This window comes from Lissotriton helveticus, chromosome 11 (genome assembly GCF_964261635.1).
Source record: "Lissotriton helveticus chromosome 11, aLisHel1.1, whole genome shotgun sequence".
Lineage (NCBI taxonomy): Eukaryota > Metazoa > Chordata > Amphibia > Caudata > Salamandridae > Lissotriton > Lissotriton helveticus.
Window position 1 is genome coordinate 189346954 of NC_136072.1, and position 18623 is coordinate 189365576.

Sequence of the window (18623 nt, forward strand, 5' to 3'; positions counted from 1 at the left end):
GCTGTGCATTCTGGGATGCCAAGAGAGTTCTGAAAAGTTCTTAAAGATACGGTATCCCTTTTTAAGCCACATAATGGCAGACTATGGGGGCTTGTCTGTCCTGCCCTTCCTCTCTATCATTCCAAGGATTTGGTGAAGGGGGAAGTGTTTTCCATGGTGAATCCTGGCAGACAGGTTTAAATGTGATATTGGTGGAATATCCTTTGCATTTCTAGTTGAAGTACTGGACAGTGTAGCCTTGCATGTATAGGCTGCATTATTTGTCTTTAAATTCTCTCTTAAGTGTCTATGCAGGACTGCAAAGAAGACAGCTTAAGAGATTATTTTTGATTGCTCCGGGGTCCCCGCACATGAGCGGGACTATTCACTAGATTATGAATCTAACAGAGATCCACTACTACAGAACAAAGCTCTTTTTGGGTCCAGGCGATGGAGTCGCTCCTCTTCTTATGAGGGACGCAGAGGAGCGTAGAGAGTGGGCAAGGTAACAGATTGCCCCACGTGAAATAGATTTACCACTTTAGGAAGGAAAGAGGCCCTTAAATTTGGCATTAATAAAAAAACTGTCCTTTAATTCAATCTTCTGTTTGTCACCTCTCCTTTTATAATTCTCTCTCTCAAATGTTACTCTCCTTTACCAAAACTGTCCCTTTCTTCCCACAATTGGCTCACCTCTGGCAAACATGTAAGTCTCTTATAAAAGGTACCAGTGATACCAGAGCGCCGTGTCCAGAACTGCTCAGATGAAAAGGAGCTTCTGAGAGGGAATCGGGTGTTACTTCGGCATGTTTATAGTGAACCCCAGCGGATGCAGGAGGTCTGCCATAATCTGGAGGCTGGAGACGACCACCTGGGGCGAGCTCGCCTTCAACAGCCAGTCGTCGAGATAGGGGAAGACTAGAACCCCTAATCTGTGCAGATGAGCTGCGATCACTGCCATTACTTTTGTGAACACCCGAGGGGCGCTGGTAAGGCCAAAAGGGAGCACGGTAAACAGAAAATGCTCATGGCCTACCGTGAACCGTAGGTAACTCCTGTGGCCTGGCAGAACGGGTATGTGGATGTAAGCGTCCTGCAAGTCCAACGCTACCATCCAGTCTCCATGGTCGCGGGCTGACAGGACCTGAGCTTAAGTCAATATTTTGAACTTCTCCTTCAAGAGGAAGCTGTTGACGTCTCTGAGATCCAAGATAGGACGCATGCCTTTGTCCTTCTTGGATACCAGGAAGTAGTGGGAGTAACAACCACAACCTACTTCTGGAACAGGGACTCACTCGATAGCTCACTTGGCCAAGAGGGACGAAACTTGCTGGTGGAGAAGGGCCAAGTGATCCTCCGACATGCGATAGAGTGTTGGGCGCATGAAGGGAGCAGAAGTCTTGAAGGGGAGGGAGTAGCCCCTTCAGACTATCTGCAAAATCCACCTGTCCACTCAGAGCCATCCCAGTGGGCTACGAGGCAGAGGTGAAGGACGACGACCTTCCACGTCCAGTCGGTTGACGCAGAAGGCAAAGAGCGATGGTGCTTCTTCGCCTTCATGTGCTTCGACTTACCGGATGAGGAAGACTTCAAGGAGCAATGATGGTGGTGACTCCGTGATCGGTCCAGCGAACTCCCTCATGAGCTGCGCAGAGCGGACAGGCGGGCTTTCAGGACTGCTCCCTCAAAGACTTCGGGTTCATGGCCTGGCAGTCTGAGCACTGCTTTGGGTTGTGGTCGTACGCCAGGCATCAGTGGGGTCTGTGACCGACAAACTTGTAACAGGAGTCACAAAGCTTGAAGCCGGTCGGACGATGGGACATCCCCATGTGCACCAGGAGTCGAATGACAAAAATGATGTCGACAAAAGTCGAAAAAGCTTTAGTAAAAAAATGACTAAGGGTATCGCTCTCTCCAGATCTGCACTGGCTGGCGTCGGAAAAGAAAGAACTGACGTCAGTGCGCAGGGGCTGTGTGTAAGTAGAGACTGCAACATCATTCTGGCGACCACGACGCAACGACAGACGCAGAGTCGACCGACGCACAAGGGTAATGCTCAAGAAAAAAAAAATCTCTGGATCCAGTCTGACGCCTGGGGTAATTCTAAGTTAAGGAATCTATAACTAATGCTGTTTCAGATACACCAATGCAGTAGGTTGGAAGCTTGCTGCTATCTTCAACTGTACCTGTTGTCTTTGAAAAACGGAGAAGAAAACTGAAGAGCTTATCAACACAGCGAATACTGCTTCAGAGTGGTTTTTGAGGCTGGCTCTTAGATCTCAAATGTTTCTCATGATCTGAAACTGTCCCAAAGACAACTTTGTCCTCCAACGGTATAATTTCTTGGGCTATATTAAGGTGGGTTTAAAGAGGCATCACCTAAGATAGTGTCCAACGTCATTAACTTCTGAGGCCACAAGTGAAATCTTCTTCCCTGTCTTTTAGAGGTTTTTTGCTGAAAACTTTCTGCAGATCTTGCACTTTTTAGTTTTAGGAGTCAAAGTAGATGCATTCCTTGGAGGTATAATCGGAGTGGATCCTCAATTTCTCACAGGAACAAGATGGCTTAAACTCGGCATGAAGCTAGTCTGCTTGAAATCTAGAATCTAGAGTAAGCATTAAAAGACTTGACGCAAAATAGACCTATCTATTGAGATGTGAACAGAGCTCCAAGGGACTCGTTCACATACTACGTGCGGTAGAAATCTGCTTGATGACGGTGTGAGAGGAGTGGTCTTTACTATGCTCTTACCTTACTGGTTGGAATGTGGGTATTTTTCCAGGAGCGTAGACGACTTAAATAATATTTACAGCCTATTAGGCGGTATCTAACATTGTACCGCTATTTTAATCTTCCTGTGGGATTCCCAGCTCACCTAAGTAAATGTTTCAGGCTATCAAACACCCAATGCTGGAATATTTGAGATTTATTTCTAGAAGTGGGTGAGGGAGGATTGAAAATAGTCAAGATCACAACAAAGGCAATGAATCAAATAAAACAAACATTTTGACTCAGTTTCAAATGGGCTTCATCAATTTGAAAGAAAATGGCAATTTATATGTTATTAGAAACTAATTTTCCTTTAGAAGGATGTTTATTGAGTACAGTTGAAACTTTGGTATCAAGGTCAACAACCAGCACAACTAATACTCCATTTGTTCTGCCACAGGTTGGAATCAGTTTGTGCACCAGTCGCATTCCTCATTCAAAGCTGAAGTCTTTTCAACTGCAACACCTGCAGCCAGAATTGGCATTCTCCAGGCCGCAGAGCCAAGGCCTCAATTGAAATTCTGCATCTGCAATGGTCTAAAGTGAAGTTCCTAAGGTAGCACCATTCAGCCTCTGTGTATACTCATGCTGCAGGTCCTCTGCCAATTACACTTCGAAGGTGACCGCATGATACAGTTTGTAATATGGGTGAGTCAGCTCAGATAGGAGTGGTTCGTGCTGTGGAGGGACTTTCTGTTAACAGCATTTGAGATCAGAACATTTACAGCAAACGTTTCTAAATATGCAATGTAGCTTTGCTTATGCCGTATAAATATGAATTATGCGATTATTTTCACTTGCCAAAAACAAGAGACTGAAAATTGGATAGTTTCACATTACCTCTCTTTGCCAGTATTTTATTTTTGACTGATGCTCTGTAATGTGACTGTCTATTTGTTCAATTTTAAGTCTAATATTAAGAGCTTCTTTTTGAAGGGCATGCTCATTTTCTTGAATGACTTTAATTTCTTGCAGTAAACTGCGGTGCTCCTCTTGAATTGCAGGCAAAGCACCCTAGGAGGAAACAAATTAATATGTAAAAGTCTTTTAGAGCATACAAAACTAAGTAAAACATTATTTCAGGTGTAATTAAGTTCTGCTTGATCCATAAATTAAATGTTCCTACCTTAAACGTAACCAACTGGGTACATTTCCTGTTGACTCACCTCTCTCAACATGATCTCTTACTCTTTAGGTTGAACTTTCTAGGCGGTGGATCTAAGGATCACCAGAGTTGCAGAAGTTGCATATTCAGGAGTTTAGTTCTTTACATTTTCAGAAAAGAGTGTAATTAATAGTATCCCTTAAGAAGCTTCATTGTGGCATCAAATATTCAAAATAAAATAACCCTAATGTGATTAGTGTAAAAGAAATACTGTGAGCAATCAGTTATAACCTACATTCCTTAAAATGGGCACATCTGTAACCGCTCTAAGAAAAATAGAAACAATAGCTTCCTTTTGTGAATGCTATGACAAACCAGCCGAAGAATCTTGTCCAAATACAACCACAAAAGACCATTTTTTGAGACTCCTTGTTTCTATAACACCACCTGCTTAGATGATAATATAAACATTACAAGCAGTGATAAGACCATTGTAGGATTTGGCCTTTTGGCTAAAGTTCCCTAAACGTTTTGCTCTCCCCGGATGGTTTTCCTGAAAGAGATGCCAATTTAGATGCTTTGGGTACTTTGCCACTGCTGATCAGTGTCAAAGTGCTAGTGCTCGATTAGGGAAAAGGGGGTGGTGATGGACAGAGTTTCTGAATGATGCAAAATACTCTTACCAAGTCAAGAGATCATGGTTTTAATCCATCACCTGTTTTTTAACTCATTGCACCATCCCAGCTCAGAACCTGGCTATATGCAAATTAGTCTGTTCCTGTCCCAGTGCATGATGGGAACAGGGCAAACCAAACTACCAAGCCAATTCTTATACTGGGAAGGAGACAAGCTTCCGGGGACCGGTTTCTGGCATCACAGCCTTCGTCGGCCCGGCTTGCTTGAATCCTGATGGTGCAATGAGCAAGGGACTCACGCTTTGATGCACAGAACGACCCACCGAGAGATGGTCCGTTTATGTACCGCCCGTCCTTTCTTCGCACCCACGTAGCCAACAAACAGTTGGTCATCCACCCGGAACTGGCGTGTGCGATCCATATAAAATGAAAGCGCACGTTTTGGGTCCAGACGATGGAGCCGCTCTTCATCCTTTGAAGGATGCGGAGGCGGGAAGAAGGAGGGTAAGGTGATGGACTGCCCGATGTGAAAAGCAGAGACTACTTTGGGCAGGAAAGAAGGTCTAGTTCTCAGAACCACCTTGTCTGGATGAATTGACATGAAAGGAGGTTTGACAGAAAAAGCCTGGAGCTCACTCACCCTCCTGGCAGAGGTGATGGCAACCAGGAAGGCCGTCTTTAAAGTCAGGAGACGGAGAGGACCGGAATGAAGTGGCTCAAAGGGAGCGCACATCAAGAAAGTCAGAACCAGGTTCAAGTCCCACTGAGGCATCACGAACGGAACAGGTGGATACATGTGCGTGATGCCCTTCAAGAATCTTGTTACAATAGGGGACCTGAACAAAGAAGGTTGATCAGGCAGCCTTAGAAAGGCCGAAAGGGCAGAAAGGTAGCCCTTGATAGTGCCCAGAGCAGAGCCCTGCTGGGCAAGAGAGAGAAGAAAGAGGAGAACCTCGGAAAGAGGGGCAGAGAGAGGGTCCACAGCCATTGCTGTGCACCATGCCACAAATCTGTTCCACCGGCAGGCGTATACAGACTTTGTGGAGGGACGCCTGGCTGCCAGAATTACTTCACAAACCTCAGGAGGCAAGTCAAATGGCCTCAACTGTCGCCGCTCAATCTCCACGCATGGAGGTGGAGACTGGACAGGTTCGGGTGGAGGACCGTCCCCTGCTGCTGCGACAGAAGGTCCTCCTGAAGGGGCAGGCGGATCGAGGGACCGACTGACATGCTGAGTAGCTCGGGATACCAGTACCTTCGAGCCCAGTCCGGAGCCACAAGGATAACTTGGGCCCGGTCGCGCCTGATCTTCTTCAGCACTCTGGGCAGAAGTGGTATAGGCGGAAAGGCGTACAATAGACCGCAACTCCACTCGCGCCGAAAGGCGTCGCCGAGCGAGTGCCGTCTTGGAAACTCCAACGCGCAGAACTGATGACATTGCGCGTTCTCTTCTGTGGCGAATAGATCTAACCAAGGCTCTCCCCATTGCAGAAAGAGGCCTTTCGCCACGTCCGAGTTCAGACGCCATTCGTGATCCACCGAACACCGACGGCTGAGTTCGTCCGCCCTGGCGTTCAGAGAACCTGCCAGGTGTTGAACCGTCAGAGTCACACCCTGACGTTCCAGCCATTGCCAGAGACGCAGAGCCTCCTGGCAAAGGGTCCACGACCCCACTCCGCCCTGCTTGTTGCAGTACCACATGGCGGTGGTGTTGTCCGTGAACACCTGCACTACACTCCCGTTGACAAAGGGGAGGAATGCCTTCAGTGCTAGGCGAATCGCCCGCAGCTCCAACATGTTGATATGGATGCCTCTGATCTCCGCCTCTCCCAGGTGGCCTGCCCAGCCCAGGAGGGACGCGTCCGTCACAACTACGTGCTCCGGTTGGGGAAGGGAGAGGGATCTGCCTCTGACCCAATAGCGGTCCGTAAGCCACCACTGCAACTGTCTCGCAGTGCCCTCCGAGATCAGGACATGGTCGGATAGGTTGCCTTGATGCTGGGCCCACTGAAACTTCAGGTCCCACTGCAGAGCCCGCATCCGCCACCGAGCGTGATGCACCAGAAGGATGCAGGAAGCCATCAGCCCCAGCAGCCGCAGCGTCAACCTGACCGAAACCCGGGATAACGGCTGAAAGATCTGAATCAGAGCCTGTATATCCCGGACCCGCCGTTCCGGAGGATAAACCCGAAACTGCGCCGAGTCGAGAACCGCTCCGATGAAAAGGAGCTTTTGAGAGGGACACAGGTGTGATTTCGGCACATTGATGGAAAACCCCAGCTCGTGCAGGAGGTCTGCCGTCATCTGAAGGTGGTGGACGACTGTTTGGGGCGAGCCCGCCTTCAACAACCAGTCGTCGAGGTAGGGGAAGACTGAAACCCCCAACCGGCGCAGATGAGCTGCGACCACCGCCATCACTTTCGTGAACACCCGTGGGGCGCTGGTAAGGCCGAATGGGAGCACGATAAACTGAAAGTGCTCGTGGCCTACTGTGAACCGCAGGTAACGCCGGTGGGCCGGCAGGACGGGGATGTGAAAATACGCATCCTGCAAGTCCAACGCCACCATCCAGTCTTGTGGGTCTAGAGCAGCCAAGACCTGAGCCAAAGTCAACATCTTGAACTTCTCCTTCCGGAGGAAGCCGTTGACGTTCCGTAGGTCCAAGATAGGACGTAAGCCCCCCTTGTCCTTCTTGGGTACCAGAAAGTAGTGGGAATAGCAACCACACCCTACTTCTGGCCCAGGAACGCGCTCGATGGTCCCCTTGGCCAAGAGGGCCGTAACTTCCTCCTGCAGAAGTGTCAAGTGGTCCCCCGACACACTGTGGTTCTGCGGTGGCATGGCTGGAGGAGTGCTCTCAAAGGGGAGGGAGTAGCCCCTTCGGACGAGCTGCAGCACCCACCTGTCCGATGTGATGGTGCGCCAGCGGGAGTGGTGATGGCGAACCCTGCCACCCACTGGCGTCACATGGGCCTGAAAGCTCGGACTAGGAGGATTTGGAGGCTGATGCTGCGGGGGGAGGTGTGGTCTGACCTCGCCGTTGTCCCCGACCGCCTCCACGGCGGAAGCCACGGCCGCCACCGCGTTGAGAAGTGTTCTGCGGTGCGTGGCTGGCAGCACGTGTGGGACTGCCCCTTCCGTGGCCACGAAAGGAGCGAAACGAACCCGTTTGCTGGCGCTGGGTCGAGAGACCCAAGGACTTGGCCGTGACCCTGGAGTCCTTGAAGCGCTCCAGCGCGTGGTCCGCTCTGTCGCCAAACAGGCGACTGCCATCGAACGGCATGTCCATCAAAGTATTTTGGACATCCGGCGAAAAGTTGGCGGATCTCAGCCAGGCGTGGCGACGAATCGCCACCGTCGTGGACATCGCTCTGCCTAGCGAGTCGGTCGTATCGAGACCACACCTGATGGAATATCGTGCTGCGTCTCGGCCTTCAATCATAGCCTGACCGAGCTTTGCCCGTACCTCCTGCGGGCATTGTGGCAGACACTCCGCGACCGTATCCCACAGAGAGTGGGTGTAGCGGCCCAAGAGGCATGCGGTGTTGCAAGACCGCAGTCCCAGACTCAGGGACGAGAAGACCTTCTTCCCATACTGGTCGTACCTCTTAGATTCCCGGTCGGGCGGGGCCGACGGGAATGCGGTTTGGGAAGTCGAGGCCTGGATCACCAGACTCTCAGGGGTGGGATGGGTGGACAGGAACTTGGGGTCATCCGGACACGGACGGTGGCGTCTGGCCACGTTCCTATCAACAGGCGAACCTGAAGCGGGCCTGGACCACGTGCCCAAAAGAACGTCTGTCAAGGCTTCGTTGAACGGCAGCAGAGGCTCCTGTGGGCATGACTGCGGTTTGAAGACCTCAATGAGGATGTTAGGCCTCACGACCGCGACGGGGAGCTCAAGGCGCAAGGCCTTGGCAGCCCTCATCAACACCACTGAATAAGCAGCCCCAGCCTCCGAGGCCACAGTAGGAGGCGAGACAAAACCAGGGTTAGGAGAATCGTCCAGACCACTGGCATCACCCAAGTCACCTGTCCAGTCCACGTCGTACTGACACTCGCGTGACAGAGGGTCCTCAGACCCCTCCCAACCCTCTCCATAATCTGCATCCTCACCATATTCTGAGTCAATGATGTAGACCGGCTCCTCGGGGTCAATGTGCCCCATCGGCGCCGGACTCGGCGTCGGACGACGCCGGTCCGACTCCGCGTCCGGAGTAGGAGAGGGAATGGGGGTGGCGCCGCCCGGAGCCGGCGCCCCGACGCCGGCCGGAGGCGGCACCATGGGTTGCCCCGATGGAATCGGCGCCAGAGAGGCCGGTGGACCAGCCGGCGTCGACCCTGAAGGGCCCAGCGGCGCCGGGGCCGGAGCACCCGACTGCGTCGGGGCAGGAGCACCCGAACCGCTCGGGCCCCCGGACGGGACCACCGGGCCCGCAGGCGCCGTCGGAGGAGACAGCGCCCTCATGGCCATGAGGAACTCCTCTATCTCCTCGCATGACGCGCCTTGCCCAGGGACCGTCGGGTATGGAGCAGGCAGCGCCGGCGACCCACGCGGAGCCGCGGCCACCCGAACCCCCGGCCGCATCGCGCGAGCGTCGGGGGGGAGTCGGGGGTACGATGACGACGCCCCGACTTCTTGTGCCTCTTACCTGAGGAACCAGAGGAATGGTGACGACTTCCGGAGCGCTCGTGGTGGCTCCGCGACCGCTCCCTCGACCTCCGGCCGGACCGGGACCGCTCCTGACGCGGGGCGGACACCCGGAGCTCGAGTAGCTTGCGGGACCGCTCCCGTCTAGCCTTACTCGTCAAGGCCCGGCAGTCGACGCAGGACTCCACGTCGTGGTCCGCGCCCAGGCACCGGAGGCAGAGTCGGTGGTGGTCCGTGACCGACATCGTGCGGTCACACCCGTCACAATTCTTAAACCCGGGCATCCTATCGGCACCTTAGAGTTAGAAAGAATCAAAAAACTTTGGTCAAAAGACCGGAGTACTGCTCTTCTGATCTGCGCTAACTGGCGCGGAAAAAAGAAGAACTGACGTCAGCGCGCGGAGGCGGCGTCTATATACTCCGGCGACGTCATCACGGCGCAGACGACGGACGCGGAGCCGCAGGGGACGCCTGCACACGACGCCTACCGACGCGCAGGGGTACTGCTACGCAAAAGTTTCCGGATCCAGACTGACGCCTGGGGATATTCTAAGGTAAGGAATCTAATACTAACCTGTTTCTTTCAGATTGGTATGTTTGCCTTACTAGTAAAGTCCCTACTGAGTTGCACTGTGTGCGCCAGGGCTATTAATGCAAAGGCGCCCCGAGAGGGGAACTCAGGCTTGCAGAGTAGGGCCTGCACGCAGTTTGCTAAGTTAGCATGTTGTCCTGAAAAGTGCAACTACTTGTCAGGCATGACTTTCCCTTTTACATGCACATTAGGCACCCCTGTGGTAGGTCCCGGGTAATCCTGGGCAGGGTACTGTGTAGGTAAAAGGCAGGACATATACTAAGTTGTGTTATGTCCTGACAGTGATAAACACTCCATTTCGTTTTTCACTCATGAAAAGCCATCCTGTCCATAGGACGGATTGGGGAGGCTGGTTGTTGTGTTGGTTAGCCTAGTTTCCTGTCAGTTTATAATGGAGAGGTGAAGTTTAGTATGTATGAACTCTGTGTCATAACACATCTTTCTGTGAAGGTGGTTTTGTCACTGTGTTCAGACACCACTCTTTTAGAAAGTGGTTGAGTTTTGTGCTCAAAGTATTTCTGTGCGTCTCTGCTGAAATGTGGATTGTCTGTCTGGATCTGCAAGGTGAGAGGAGCTGGGAGAGGTCTTGACGCAGGGAGGGGTTGCGATGGCACCAGGCTGCCCGACATCTGGAGAGTAGAGGGAAGAGAAGCCCGGGAGGTGAAAAGGCCTGGGCTGGTGCTATAAACCAATTGACCCATCTCCTGCTGAGTGATTAAGGATCCAGACCCCCAGTATCAAAGGGAAGAGAGAGGGAGGGAGACACCCAGAACTGATTATGGGAGGGGTTAGGGACCCTGGAGCACAAAGACATTAAGGGGGTATTACTATGAGAGCTGAAATCACTGAACATGGGAATGAAACAGAAATGGATTGAAACAGAAATGGATTGAGCCTGAAAAGGCTTGGACCCATTCTGTGGTCAAGAGGAACCTCTGCTAAAGAAGAAGCAACTGAAGAGACTGCTGTGGCAAGAGCAATCCTTGCTTCGTGATCTGGGGCTGGTCTACAGTTTGCTGTTCTAACCAAAGGAGAGGCTGTTGGTGTGAGAATTTGGCCTGATATATGATGCTCACTAGTTCTAGTGATCACCTTGTATCAGTCCAAACAACCCTTATGGTGATTGGTTGTAAGTCAACCTTATAGACCAGCTATCCTAATGGTAGCATGGACAAAGCAGTCTTAGGCTAAACTCTTGGCCTGTGAAGCCAGCTGTTTTACCACAATATAACCCCTTGACTACCAGATGAAAGGACACCACACAGGTTGTTATGAAAATAAACAATATATTTATTAATAACAAACACCTCTGAACTCTTTATGAGATCAGAGGGCTAAGCACATGACAATCTCTTAGGCAAAATACGATAAGTTGCACAAAATTACAATGGTGCCCTAGGGGCACGGCAAACCATATACTAAGTAAATGGTATAAGGAAATCGATAGAAGGAATGGGGCTGTCCAGAGGCTGTAGGATCGTTGGGACTACGCTACCCTAACTTTAGGTAAGTAATAGGAGGCCCACGGAACGCGTGTGCAGTGTGAACTCACACGCGAGATGCGTAACAACGTATATGGACAGTACAGTTCAAGAAAAAGGTGAGTACGGACAATCCTGACTAGTTAGGACTAAAACGACTGTGAATCTGGACACTAGGAGACTCAAGCTACCCTTGAGCACCGAAATGCTCTTGTTACCTCACCCATGGGCTGCGGGTGCATAGGTGCGAAGTCGTGTCGGGTTTCTGCGTTGAAGTCTATGGAGCCTGGAAGAAAAGATGCTGCAGGCGATCAGGAGGAAGATGTCCGGTGTGATCCAAGGGTGGATCAGAGATGCTGAAGACCTGAAAGCAGAGGGGACAATGTTCAAAGTCACTAGCCAGTGAGTGGAGTGGAACCAGGAAGGACCCAGATGTCGTCGTCGCGATCAGGTGAAGAGTGGACGCTTGACTCTGCAGCCACGTGGACCAGGAGGTGTCTTCGACGACCAGGATGGAGGCACGAGCTGTCCCACGCAGGCTCTCGCTGTCGGCGGTGTCTGTTCCGGATTCGGCGTCAACAGGCCTTGGCAAAGGCAACCGACGCGGTGAGTGGAAAAGGCGTCTGGTGCGGACTAGGAGAGTCCGGGGTGCTCCTCTTTTGGAAGGGAGCAAGGGCCAGTCTGGAGCAACCAGACCAGTAGTGTAGTTTTCAAAGTTCGTCGTCTAGGAGGTCACTAGCCAGCCGGCAAGTGACCAGACAACGCGTCGAGCAGCAACCAGACAGAAGGGCCCCACGCAGATCTCATGGAAGCTGGAGTGCTGATCTTCGGTGCAGGAGCTGCTCGGGGCTGGGGCTTCTCAGTCCCCAAAGCACTTGGTCGAGTTTACCTCGGGAGTCGTGCTGGAAGCGAAGTGCAGTTTCTCCAAGATGGCCGGTCCCACGTGTCTCGTCGCACCCACGGATCTCAGCTGTGCTGCAGATGTGAGTTGAGGTCTGGGAATCCGGGTCTCGTCTGGCTCTGAAGTCTGGATCCTCAAGGAAAGACTACAAAGTGAAGCCACTGGACGCTTGATGGTGCCTGCAGTTGCAGGGTGGACACTCCTTGCCCACAAGGGAGATTATTCAGTCTTCTGTAGAGCAGAACGTCGAAGTCCAAAGTTTCTTCTTGTAAAAGTTGTTCCGGATAATCTTATTTGGAATGGGACCAGCTCCTACCTTTATCCTGCTAAAGGGGGCTGTACAACGACTAGGTCCCTCCTATGGGTGGGACCAGGAAGGGGGGTGGTTACACCCCCTATCCTTTGTCCGGTTTCGCGCCAGAGCTGGGGCAGGGATGCCCCAGCAACTGGTTTGAACCTGTGTATGCACAGGACACCTTGTGTGCCCCAGGCATGTCTCATTCCTTTCAGGCCTGTCCTACCCAATACACAAAATCCTGTCTGAGGTGGTGCTAGCACCTCCCAAGGCAGGAAACACTTTGTCCAAGCCTCCCTCGCTGGAAGGACTCCCAGCAGCAGGAGGTCAGACTTGGGTGGCAGCATCCATTTTGTGATGCCAAGGCTCGAGTTAACTTTAACCGGGGTTCACAGTTACATACATGTCATGTCCCTCTAGAAGGGTGGAATGCTACCCCCGTCGCCAGAATTGGCAAGGGGGTAGTATTCCAATTCGTATGACACCTTACTCGACATGTTTTGATAATGTTATACCAGAGTTAGCATTCAACCGCGAGGATTATAATGCACTTAAGAGTATATGGAATAGCGTTATCATGGAACAGCTATTAGGACTTGGTTCCGCAAGCTGCAGACGGGCTCAGCTCATGCCAGAGCACCACCTCGCATAATTCCAAGCACTCTGCCTTCAGGATTGATAAGGCCTGCCATAGGAGTGACTGATAGGAATATATGTGTCCATTTTGGGGTTAGATATAGGTAACTATATCTACAGCAAAGGGCGATTACACCACCTTGCCCCAGCTGTCTTACCAGCCAGTTGTGTCTGTTTAGATGGCCAGCCAGAGGTGGCATAATACATGCTTCAGCCCCTGGTAGGCCCTGGGTACACCTATGCCCTGGGTACCTAAGGTACACTGTACAGGGACTGATAAGGTGGCCCAGTACCAATTGGTAAAGGCACCTAAAGTACATGGATGTCAATTTAGAGAGAACAGCTAGGCTGTGGGTCTGATTAGCAGGACCACAGCCAGGGAAAGTCGTAAACCAGTGAAGCAAAAAGCAAAAATCTGGGGTGACCATAGGATTGCAGACCCCACTCTCCTACAGTTGGGACTATGCTTGGAAGCGCTGGGTCCCCCTGCTTGAAGAAGATTGTGCTTTGTGCTGTGTCTTGTAACCCCAAGGGCCCGAGGTGAGCTGACTCCCTGTTTGGAAATACAGGATCATAAAAGTTTCCAGACAAGTCCGAAGCAACGCGGTGTGCACATGCTTTTGCAGCTTGAGACCTTCAGAAGTTGTGCCTTGAGATCGTGGGCATGCAGGAGTAAGCAGAGTCTCAGACATGCTGGGTGCGTGTCGTGGTGCAGACCAGGGCGTTTGTGCGTTATGTTAAAATAATTTGTTAAGCGCACATTCACTGGACTGTTTTTTGGCGCTGAGCGGGTTTAGTTGCAGGTACTATAGCAGTGGAGTTAACTAAGCCTGGCCGAATTACCATGTTTTGAGGGATTTCCTGAATTGGGTGTAGGAGGTGGCCAAACGCACTTCAGGGGGCTGTGGGAGTTCCAGAACGGAGGTGCAAGGGTTGAGAATCTTAGATCGCCGTGTGTTTTGAATTTGAATGGGCAGGGGGTGAGCTGGTTCATGTTTAAAGAACGTAGATTGCGGGAGGGGACATAACGCTGTATTTTAGAGGCGATAAAGGCCGGACCGCGATCCGAGAGAGCTTTATAGATCGTACAGCCTAAAATGAAAAGGCAGCGTTGGGTCACGGGGAGGCAAAGAAGGCTCTTCAACAGAGGTTTCACATGGTGAGACTTAGGCTCACCATAAACAAGCCTGGCGGCTGGGTTCTGTACCAATTGTAGCTGGTGTAATTGGTAGGCTGGGATGCCGGTGTACAAAGAGTTAGCGTAGTCAATACGCAATATTACCAGGGCGAGAATAACTTGGATCAGGGCCTCAGTGGTTAGATATCTGCTTATTTTCTGAATTCTCTGCAGGTGAAAAAAACACGCAGAGACCACTGAGCTTATCTGGGCCTTCATGGTGAGATCATTGCTGATCATGATTCCCAGGCTTTTAATCGAGCTGACTGGAGGAGGAGGCACCCCAATAGTTGAGGCCAATATTTGGAGTTCCAGGGATTTGCTGGGCCACCAGTAAGAATCAGCTCAGCTTTATCGGGATTTAGTTTGAGATGATTAAAGTTCACCCAGTTGCTAATGAGTTTCATTGTCGACTGAAAGCTCTCCATTGATGAAGGGGATGAATCTGTTAAACACTAGCTGGAGATTATCAGCATAGTTAAAGGTTACGACCTCTCTTACGAAGGGGCAGAATCAAGGCAAAGATATACAGATTGAAGAGGAGGCCTTTGGTACCCAGCATGTCAGTCTTCTTTTTACAGCAGAAAAACTGGCAAGGGGGACCGCTTGAAAGCGATTGCAGAGGAAAAAAAGAGATCCACTTCAGTGAGAGACCCAGGCGCTTCCAACACGGTCGCCCAGCAGATGGTGGTCAACAGTGTCGAAAGCAGCCGATAGATCTGAGTACCAGGGCTTGCGTGGTGTTCTGGTCAGCCCCCCTTCTTAATTAGTCTAGAGCTGCCAAGATGGACTCGGTAGAGTTTTCGGGTCTAAAGCCTGCTTAATGTGAGTCCAGGTAGTGAGATTTCTCTACAAAGGTGCTAAGGCAGTTAGCAACATGGGCTTCTAGAATTTTTCCCAGGAAGAGCAGCAGCGATATAGGGCGGAAGTTGCTAGGTGTTGAAGGGTCAGTGCCTATTTTTTTCAGGATTGGTACGGCTTCCGCACTTTTTTTTTTTTTTTTTAAATCTCTTTATTAGCATCAGATTGGTCCGTGCAAGCATACAAGTACACAGTAAATTGTTGACAATGAAAACGTTAATGGTCATTATACAAAGGAAGTAAATGGATGACTAGACCAATGACATTACAGGCAGTGTAACACATTCTAAAATCTTATTTTCACTTTTCCATATCTGAAGGAAAATTGGGGACAATAACTTTGGTAAGGGAGTTAAGGAGCACGATAGGGGGCTCTGGACAGTAAAGAAAGACTTCCCGAAGGATGTGAGGGGGGACAACTGTCCGTAGGAGATCCAGAACAGACCTTTTTAAGTAGGGAAAAAAGGCATCTTGGGTAATGAGGGGAATTTGGTCAAGACGACGAGAATTGGTGGGTGAATGTGAGAAGTTGGCCTGATATATAATGTTCACTATTCTAGTGAACACTTTGTATCAGTCCAAACAACCCTTATTGATGTTTGGTTGTAAGTCAACCTGATAGACCAGCTATCCTAGTAGCATGGACACGTGCAGTCTTTAGGCTAAACTCTAGAGGGCGTGTTAAGCCAGCTGTTTTACCATCACATTTACCCCTTGAACACCAAGTGAAAGGACACCACACAAGTTGTTATGAAAATAAAGTATATTAATTTATAACAAGACTACCCTGGCTCTTTATGAGTCAGGGAGCTAAGCACAATACAAAACTCTTAAAGAAATACTTAAAGTCGCACAATTTACACAAATGCCCGTGGGGCACGAAAAACCATATACTACAAAAGTGGAATGCGAATTACTAGCAGGTAAGTAACTATTCTCATAGGCTTTGTGTAGGAAGGTTGATCCCTGACTATGGTTGCCCCCAACTTTTTGCCTGGTGTTTTGCTGGTTTTCTGACTTAGTTGACCTGGGACCCTGCTATTCAGGGCCCCAGGCCTACTGCTCTCTCTGTAAAATGGATTCCATGTACCTTAGGTACATATCTAAATTGGATACTGAGCCACCTTATCAGTCCCTGTACAGTGTACCTTAGGTACCCAGGGCATAGGTGTACCCAGGGCCTACCAGGGGCTGCAGCATGTATTATGCCACCCCTGGCTGGCCATCCAAATCTGACACAACTGGCTGCTTGACAGCTGGGGCAAGGTGGTGTAATCACCCTTTGCTTTAGATATAGTATACCTATATCTAACCCTAAATGGACACACAGATCTCCTATCAGTCACTCCTATGGCAGGCCTTAACAATCCTGAAGGCAGAGTGCTTGGAATCGTGTGAGATGGTGCTCTGGCATGAGCTGAGCCTGTCTGCGGCTTTCGGGATCTATCCCTTAGCCGTTTCCATGATATCGCATACCATATACTCTTAAGTGCATTATAATCCTCGCGGTTATGTGCCAACTCTGGTATCGCTTTATCAAAACATGTCGAGTAAGGTGTCATACGAATTGGAATACTAACCCCTCGCCAATTCTGGCGACGGGGTTAGCATTCCACCCTTCTAGAGGGACACGACATGCCTGTAACCTATAACCCGGTTAAAAGTCAGACAGAGCCTTAGCATCCACAAAATGGATGCTGCCACCGAGACACAAGTCTGCCCTCCTGCTGCTGGGAGTCCTCCCAGAGCAGGAGATAAGGACAAAGGGTTTCCTGCCAGGGGCGGTGCCAGCACCGTCCCAGACAGGGTTTTGTGTATTGTAGGTAGGCAGGGCTTTAGAGGAAGGTGACTGCAAGTGGCACCCCGGTGCTCACTGTGCATAGGCCGGCCTGAACCAGTTCCAGGGTCACTCCAGACCCTGTGCTGGGGAAAAGCCCGCCAAGGAAGTGGGTGTAACCACCCCCCTCCTAGTCCCACCCATAGGGCAGGACTTAGTCGCGTGCCAGCCCCTTTTACAGGATAAAGGTAGAGACTGGCCCCCTTCCAAATCAGATCATCTTTGAATCCTGAAACTACTTTCTGCGAAAGGAACTCAAGACTTCTTCCTAAGATTTCTCCCTTGTGACTAAGGAGTAGTCACCCTGCATCCGCAGGCACCATCTAAGAACACTGCGGTCTGCTGTAAGTCCTTCCTCCGGAATCCGACTGCCCAGCTCGACGAGAACCGGCTTCCCTGGCACCTCTGACCTCTACCCACCTCTACAGCCCAGCTGAGAACCGTGGGTGCGACGAGACCTCAAGGGACCGGCCATCTGCAAGACTGCACGACTTCTTTCCAGCAAGCCCGCCGAGTAATCTACTGGTGAGTGCTTTGGGGTCCGAGAAGCCCCGACTCTGAGCAGCTCCAGCTCCGAAGTGCAGCCCCCCAGCATCTCCACGATCTGCGTGGGGCCCTTCTGCTTTCCGCTGCTCACCGCGTTGTTTGGCTACTAGCCCGTTGGCTTGTGGCCTTCCTGACGACGCCCGACGACATTTCTGCTGCTGGTCTGGTTGCTCCAGACTGGCCCTTGCTCCCTTCCCGAAGAGGAGCACCCCGGACCCTCCTGGTCCACTCAAGACGCCATTTTGAGTCCACCGCGTGGGCTTGAATTAGCCAAGGCTTGTTGCCCAATCCTGGGTAACTTCGACGCCAACGACTTCATCCTTCGTGGGACAGCTCGCACCTCCATCCTGGTCGCCGACAACGCCTCCTGGTCCGAGAGACTGCAGAGCCCAGCAGCGCCCACTCACCTGACTGCGGTGACTTCGCCCGGTGCCATCCTGGTGCCCACTTAATCACTGGCTAGTGATTCAAGAACTTGGTCCCCTCTGCTTTCAGGCTTTCTTCTTCCTTGATCCAGGCTTGGATCCATCGAACTTTCCTTCACTGGTCGCCTGCCAGCAACTTCTTCCTTCCAGGCTCCTGGTCCGGCAACGAGATCCCCGACGTCTTTTCAGACCTATGCAGCTGCAGCCCCTGGGCTAGGTAACTTCGGCACTCCGGTGTCCCAGCATAGCCTCACTATCCAAGGGTCAGGATCCACTGTCGTTTTCTCCCTACCAGGTCGGGTTCGCCCGTGAACACTAACTTTGTGAATTCTAGCTTCCATAGACTTTGTCCCGCATCCCGCGTGAGAGTGCACACTCTGCACCCGAGTCCCCTGGGCCTCCTAGTAGTGATCTAACGATTCCCTAGTCCAGTCCTAGCGATTCCAAAGCCTATTAGAACTGTTACTTACCTGCTAGTAATTCGCATTCCACTTTTAGCGTATATGGTTTTTCGTGCCCCTCGGGCATTTGTGTAACGTGCTAACTTAAAAGTATTTTCGTAAGAGTTTTGTTGTGTGCTTAGCTCCCTGTCTCATAAAGAGCCAGGGTAGTCTTGTTATAAATAAATACACTGTTTATTTTCATAACAACTTGTGTGGTGTCCTTTCACTGGGTGTTCAAGGGGTAATGTGATGGTAAAACAGCTGGCTTAACACGCCCTCTAGAGTCTTA

General features: G+C 51.0%; 1 protein-coding gene across 2 annotated transcripts in view; it reads right to left on the reverse strand.

The window, feature by feature from the left end:
• The window catches only part of SMC4 (structural maintenance of chromosomes 4), a 630932-nt gene that overhangs the window by 101828 nt on the left and 510481 nt on the right, over positions 1–18623 (reverse strand). For both annotated transcript variants that reach the window (XM_078666858.1, XM_078666857.1), the window contains one exon: positions 3590–3763. In XM_078666858.1, coding sequence (XP_078522984.1) covers positions 3590–3763 — 174 coding nt within the window. The remainder of the gene's footprint in view (positions 1–3589; positions 3764–18623) is intronic.